Below are 7281 nucleotides of genomic sequence, written 5' to 3'. Positions count from 1 at the left end.
TACTAGCTGTATGACCTAGGGCCAGTTAAATAACCTCTCTGGGCTTTTATTTAAAATCCATAAAACAGAGTAATAATACCTATGTTACAATAGTGCTGTGGAAATTACGTGGGTATGGGAAACTGCCTGATATATGGAAAGGGTTCAGTAAATGCTAACTATTACCGTATATGATAACGTTACATGCTACACATGGACTGTTTTATTTCCAGTGATTTAAAGTCTTCTGCGGGGTTAAGAAAGATTTAGATGCTCTGTTGTCTGAATGTCTCTTGCTCCCCTTTTTCTTTGTACTGTGCCCATTAAATCTGGTCCGGTTAACTGCAAACGCCTTGGTAATAAAGCCAAAATATTCTGTAATCAGCCCTGCTATCCAAATTTCATGAGTATTCAGCTCAGAATACTGACTATGTAAACAGTGCGATGAATTCTAACTCACTTTTGATTGCCATGATCTGAACTAAACACAAAACCCGGTTGATCCAAGACGATTTGGGCTTTGCAATTTTGTGCACTACGTGCTCTGCACACTCAAAACAGGAGTACCTTTGAATTTAACATATTTTCCTTTTCAGAAGACAAAAATTCTTTTAATTAAAAACATTTTTAAAAATCTCAGTATGTGTAATTGTTAACACCTGCTATGTGTTACCAGCAGATGTTTCTGACTTACCTAAGGGAGCTGATATAATTATTCTATAAGCTTATTGGCGTGGCATTTACCGAGATAGGAAACTTTCCCGGCTGGCTTTGTATGTTTCTTTTCATCTTGTCTCCAATTGCTGTTAATCCCTTCCCAACCAGGCCCACCAAATAGTTATGAAAATGGTCATGCTCATTTCAGTGTTTGTGAAAAGTTATTGAGATTAAATTCTGTGTATTCTGAAGCATTGTAAGTTTTATTAACTGTGTTAGCAGCTAACCCTTCTATGGAAGTCTTACATGGTGATTATAAATGTAGACGTGTAATAGGCAGTTAGACAGACAGGAGCAGGGCAAGGGCGATGGATTGGATACTTAAGGTCACCAGGGCTGAAAGCCTCAGGTGCCTAGCAGAGGGCAAAGCTGGGAAAACAAGGACCCGTCACCCACATACCTTTCAAACTTTCCTTGCGGATTGGACCCCTGATCTTTCATATTGCTGGTCAGACGGTTTAGCTCCCCTGACTTTTCCTCCCTAAAGATAACATCGAGGCCTCACTTGTATTTCAGTTAAAAATAATAATAATAATAAAGTAGCAAAACCAGACAAGCGACACTGTGGCTGCCTCAGAACCAGCTGCAAAGGCTAACGAACCCCTGGACCCCCTGCCCCGTTACCGACCAATCAGTGGAGACCATGACCCTGAAAAAGCACAGCTGGGAAGCTGAAGAATATTTTATTGATAGCCTCCGCTGAGATCTCCCTTAAGATTCCCACCCGCAAGGGAAATAAATACCCTCAACACAAAGTTCCCGTGCAAGCTCTCCCCCCGCCCCCGGGAGCCGGCCTGTGCCATTCCTTTACCCCCTTCCTTCCCTTTAAGGGATCCCAGGAGACCGGCAACCAGGGGAGTAATGGGTAGCATCAGCTCGTCCAGGGTTAACCTTCTGAACCTCTCTCTAAGGCCCCCCTTTCTCTGACTTCCCAGGGAGCCAAAGCCGCCCACTAGGCTCTCCTGTGGCTTCTCCTGAGCCCTCTCTTGTCTCACTGTCCTGGGTGTGCATTTGTTGTGGTCAATAAATTCTTGCTTGCTTCGCTGCTGCACTTTGTCTCTTAATTAAAACCTTTCCTTCAAGAAGGCAAGAGCCGAAGTCTCAGAGTCTGGCTGGTAGCAGAAGTATACCATTTGGATAGATAATACCCTTTTAATAACTTGGCTTCAAGTGAAGCTGTTGTGAAAATGAGGGTTTCCTTTAATTTCCTGACCATTTCTAAGGTCTTACAAAGCAGTCGATTTTCAGAATTCTTCATTTGTGAAACTAATCACACAATTACCTACAGGCATGTGTTAAATATGACACTGGTTTCAGCCAAATAAACGGGCCAATTGCAAACAATGAGGAAAGAGAGGCAGCTCCATTTATAACCGCTGTTTCAACAGAGCTCTTTTGTAATCAGAGTGATCTGAGGGTGACTCATTAATTAATTGATGTTCTTTTTTTATTATGTGCTATTGAGTTAATGAGTAATTTGTGTGAGATAATTCTCCGAACACATTGATTACCTGAGATATTTTCTGGGCCTTTCAGAGCCATGACAAGCTGAATAGGTAGAAGATCGTATTTGCTTTTTGTGTGCTCATTATTAGTAGGTTTGAGATGAGTACATATCAGTACAAAGACACCTTAAAGTCATCTGAGGTTCCCTAGTATTCTAAGTCTGCCCAAAGGAGGCTGAGTGCTCTGGGCTAGGCCTGTCACATAGTAGGTTCTCAATAAATACTCCTTGAATTCATGGCTCTATTGAAGGTTGGCTTTCTATTACCTTCAACTGCATTAAAATCACATTCAAGAGATATCTAGTGGGGTGCCTTGGCTTGGCCTATGGGATTGGGCAGAAACTGGCTCTGATATCTCCTGAGGGGTCCCGGATTTCGAGAGGGCACAGGCTAGGCCAAGAGACCCACTGGTGCACAATCAGGGCTGGGCGGGATGCAGGAGGTTGGCCAGCTGGGGAGGGACTGTATGAGGGCTCCAGGGTGTGTCTGGCCCATCTCACTCAGTCCTGATTGGCCAGACCCCAGAATTAAGCTAACCTACAGTCAGAGCATCTGTCTTCTGGTAGTCAATGCACGTTATAGAGACTTGTTGACCAGTCAACTGCCTACCCCCTGGTGGTCAGTGCATGTCATAGTGAGCTGTTTGGCAGCTTTAGCATCTCATTAGCATATTATGCTTTGATTGGTTGAATAGCCAACCTGACCACTGGACACTTAGCATATTAAGTTTTTATTATATAGAACTAGAGGCCCAGTGCATGAAAATTCATCTGAGGTTCTATTAAAGGTTGGCTTTCTATTACCTTCAATTAGGGTCCCTCAGCCTGGCGAGCCCTCACAGTCCAGTGATCAGGGGAATGTGACATCCCCATCACACCTCTGCTGCTGCCACTGCTGGCAGCACAAGCCTCAGTTGGACCTGGTTACCTGAGCCTCAGGTGGCCCTGGGTGGCTGGGCAGCCACCATCTGAGGCTTGCCTGTGCCTCAAGCATCAGCTGGGCAGCTGCAATCTGAGGCTTGCCTGTGCCTCGGGTTGGCCCTAGGTGGCTGGGCAGCTGCCATCCAAGCCTTGTTTGTGCCATGGACCAGCCACGGGGACCTGGGGGGCTGAGGGTGGGTCCGGCCCCACTGTATGCTTGCTGCTCCCCCCTCCACCCCAGCAGGGCTGAAAGGACCGGGGGACTCTGGTGGGGCTGAGGGGACTGGGTGCCACCATCTTTGTCGTGATGTGATGGTCAATTTGCATATTGCATATTCCCTCTTTATTACATAGCATGGTGTTTTTAAGAAAAAGTAATCATCAAAAGGCTTTTGCTAAAACTGCATTCTGTGCTAATGGACTATTACAATAAACATGCAGATTGTTTCTACAACTTACTGAAGTGAACACTGAGCATGCAGAGACTATATCACTTTTATGAAATTGTTTAAGTGACTATTCTGAGGATATTTGCCTAAAGGGATAGTTAGAAGGAAGCCACTTGTCTATGGTAGATTTGACTACAGATAAAACCTTCAGCACCCAGCTTCAGGTAAGGCACACCATCTTGTCCCTGAAAATGTAGGATTGAGTTGTGTTTTTTTTTGTTTTGTTTTTTTTTCTTTAATTCATCATGCAGAAAAGAGAGATCTTGAAATTTAGTCTGCCAATACAGTTGCTTTCAGAAAGATCACTTAAAATTTGTATGTATGTTCAAAATTACACCCAGTAATTGCTACCTTCATGTTGACAGCTTTATTTTCCCCACAAAAAAAGTAAATAGCAGTAAACTACCTAGCTCAGATACCTTAAATATACAATTTGGAGAAAGCATTTGAGCTACTTTGTTTATGCTTACGATTTACCCTTTAAAAGCCTTACATACTCCCCCCCCCTTCTTCATGCACTTAATGCTTGCGTTCTAGATGCCATCTAGATTTTGTCAATTTTAAGAGCAATCAAATAGTGTCATACCCCTTTTATTAAAAACATAAACCCAAATATAAAAAAAAAAAACACGAATGAAAGAACCCAGCAGATATTTATTAAGCAAGATGAAAGTGAAATTACAAACACAGGTCAGCTTTTAAACTCAGCCAGCATTCTGGTGAACTGAAGGCTCCTGGTCCTTCATCAGAGGCAGCCTATGCGTGATGCACATTAGGAAGGGAGCTCTCCCTGCTCGAGAAATCAAAGCTCCATCGGAGGTGTCCTACTGGAGGCATCGGATAACAAGCAACGTGACATCAGGGCTACACAACACAAAGAGGAAAGTTGACAACAATTCAGGGACTTGGGATAGTCAAGACAATTAGCTTAAATACTTCAGGTCAAAAATGCTACTCTTTATGGGCAATTAGTTCCAAAAGGGCCTATTTCTGTCTTGTTTCACAAATTCATAGGGATTAATGATAATCTAAGGAGATTAAGGCCTTAATCTTTAATCCAGGTGAGTAGTTTCCTTCGTAGGAAAAGCATAAGAATTAATTCCCAAAGGATTATGCAAAATAAAAGGCAGTTAATAAAACGTGGTTTGGTCTTTGGGTTGGAAGGACAGTTGAACGGTTTCTTCCCAGTTTACAGGTATTTTTGACAATATTGATCTTAGCGTATGCAAAAACCAGTTAAATATTTAGAAGATCATTTGAAAAAGATACTGGCAATTAAAACTGTACATCCACATGGATGTCAAGCGACTCTTAAAGGGCGCTATTTGGGTGCCATTTCTCACTGTTCCCCCTGCACCCATTCGTTGTTCTGTTTTGTTTTGGGGTTTTTAGTTTTGGCTATGCAAGTCTTTTCATGAAACAAATGTAAGGCTCAAAGGCTAAAATAATAGTTTTGTTCTGGGCCTCAATAGCTATTTTTTTCTGGGTGTATCTTACATTTGGGGGACATGTGACTTGAACACTCTTAACCATGAAGCATTTGGAAAAATACATATCATTCACTTTTCACAGAATCATTTCCTTAAAAATGAGAGGCAATATCCAGATTTACATGCATGTCTATAATAAAGCTTTGATTTTTAAAACAACTCAAATCTACACCAGCATTATTTGCAGCTTAATATTTTGGCCCCAAACCAAGAACTCAGGTATCACACTTAATTTTTATCTGCAATACATATATCGACAGGACAAAATATGTATGTAAATAACACTGGGAAATATTGTTTCCTATACAAGTAATCAAGAAAAAATAAAAATTACAAAAAGCCACAGCACTAAATTTGCTCTAGTAAAAACAGGCTTCATTGTGCCTGCATGGGATTAAATTGTTAACATGTAGTTTCATTGCTAGGGAACAGAAGCAAAGAAGCAAAATGTGAGCAATGCGGAAGAGGGTGTTATAGACTCATTTTTAATTTCTTAAATTATAATCTAAATAATCAGTCTCCATAATTTCTGTTTCTAGAACATTTTCTTCTTTATCAGCTATCATGTAGGTAAGGGAATACTATTTCACCTTTAAAAAATGGAATGACAGATTTCAGTTTAAGTGTAATGGATACTGAATGGGCAATTACAGAAAGCAAGAGTAAGATGCATCAAACTTTAAAGTGTTCATTTTTAAACACTAAAATAAGTGGCATGTAATACAGAAAAATATATAATCACCAGTTCTCAGCTTTTTATCAATCCCTTTGTTTCTCTTCTTCTAGAAGATTCTATGAGCACTATGTCGCCCGATCAAAAGTAACCTCACTACATCATAGCGTCAATGTGCATTATCATGATTTCAGTAGTTTACAGTCAAATCCTTTTAGTGCCAGAAATGTATCAGGCCATAAGTTATTAAACACTCAGCTTTTATGGAGCAATCTGGGCTAAATTTGTACAAGAAATTTAATCATTTTAAGTTACCTTATAATTTGTGTTAATACTTTCTTAAAGTAACCCTTTGGAAAAAATTTACATGATACCCAAAGGCACTAGTTCACATAAGGGGTGAATGGCTGAAAAAAACAAACAGCAAAACCATAATATAGGTAAAGAGCACGCGTGTGCGTGCACACACACACACACACACACAGAAAATATTAAAAGGATAACTGTTAAGCTTTAAAGTTATTCTAAAAGTGGCACTTTTCATGTTGATATAAAATGAAAGTGCTTTAAGATGAAATTTTTATGCATTTTTTTAAAGCTGATCTTAACCCCCTGAAAATAGGGGGTTATAAAGAGAACACTGATAGACTAAATCATGGTGGCAATCATAGTGAATGTTGCTTAAAATGCTTTGTGTGTGTCTTTATTTTTTAGTTTTTTAATGTTGCTAGACTTGCTTTATCTATATGTGTATCATTAGTGAGATTTGCTCTTCAATTTTTTTTACTAGAAAGTTACAGCTCATTTAAAATAGCTGGTAGATACAGAAAGCATAAATATACAGTAAGTTTAAACACTGATTGTACTAAATGCAACAATACAAAGAAGCAAACAGAACACAAATGGTAACACAATAAAACTGTATTACATTTGTGCTTCAAATATTACAATACATTATATACAATAGTCCAAAATAAACATCTCATGCCAAGTGACACAAAAAGGAATAGCAAGCAAAAAAACCCAGCAATATGTACATTATGTTTTTTTTTTCTTTAATAATAAACATTCAACTCTGAACTGGGGCAATATCACTACATACAGATGCAGTCCCCCTTTTATTTCATATATCCATCCTGCTTTCCTATATCTACGCTATTCAGTAGGTTCCCGTGTCAATTCTTATATACATGTGGAGCAAAAAAGATAAAAGAATGTAGTGCTTTGTGTTCTTAACAGGGTGATGTTGATAAATCAGCGAACCTGGGGTGCATAACCTTCTTTCATTAAACCTTCCTCGTAGTCCGTCTGGCAAAGGATCATGTTATTCTTGAGGAAAAATTTGTCTCCGACACAAAATCTGAAAATATTAAAAAATAAAATAAAATAAAATGTGTTAAGACCCTTTCACTCAGATCTGCAGATTTGAAGATTTCTTTCTCCTAATAATAATTTTACACGGTAATTCCCTGAAATAGAAAGTGTGGCCGCGAAAGTTCCCTTTATTGTCAACAACTGAAGCATTGTACACGAACTTTGAAACCCTAC

At 39.6% G+C, this 7281-nt stretch overlaps 1 protein-coding gene across 6 annotated transcripts in view; it reads right to left on the bottom strand.

The window, feature by feature from the left end:
• Positions 1-4204: 4204 nt before the first annotated feature.
• LMO3 (LIM domain only 3) overlaps positions 4205-7281 on the bottom strand; it is a 59807-nt gene continuing 56730 nt past the window's right edge. For all 6 annotated transcript variants that reach the window (XM_084880408.1, XM_084880406.1, XM_084880409.1 and 3 more), the window contains one exon: positions 4205-7093. In XM_084880408.1, coding sequence (XP_084736534.1) covers positions 6988-7093 — 106 coding nt within the window. In that variant the 3' untranslated portion in view covers positions 4205-6987. The remainder of the gene's footprint in view (positions 7094-7281) is intronic.

Source organism: Pipistrellus hanaki (assembly GCF_964339955.1).
Source record: "Pipistrellus hanaki genome assembly, chromosome: 3".
Classification (NCBI taxonomy): domain Eukaryota; kingdom Metazoa; phylum Chordata; class Mammalia; order Chiroptera; family Vespertilionidae; genus Pipistrellus; species Pipistrellus hanaki.
The sequence above is the reverse complement of the archived record's forward strand: the minus strand, read 5'-3'. Positions and strand labels throughout refer to the sequence as shown.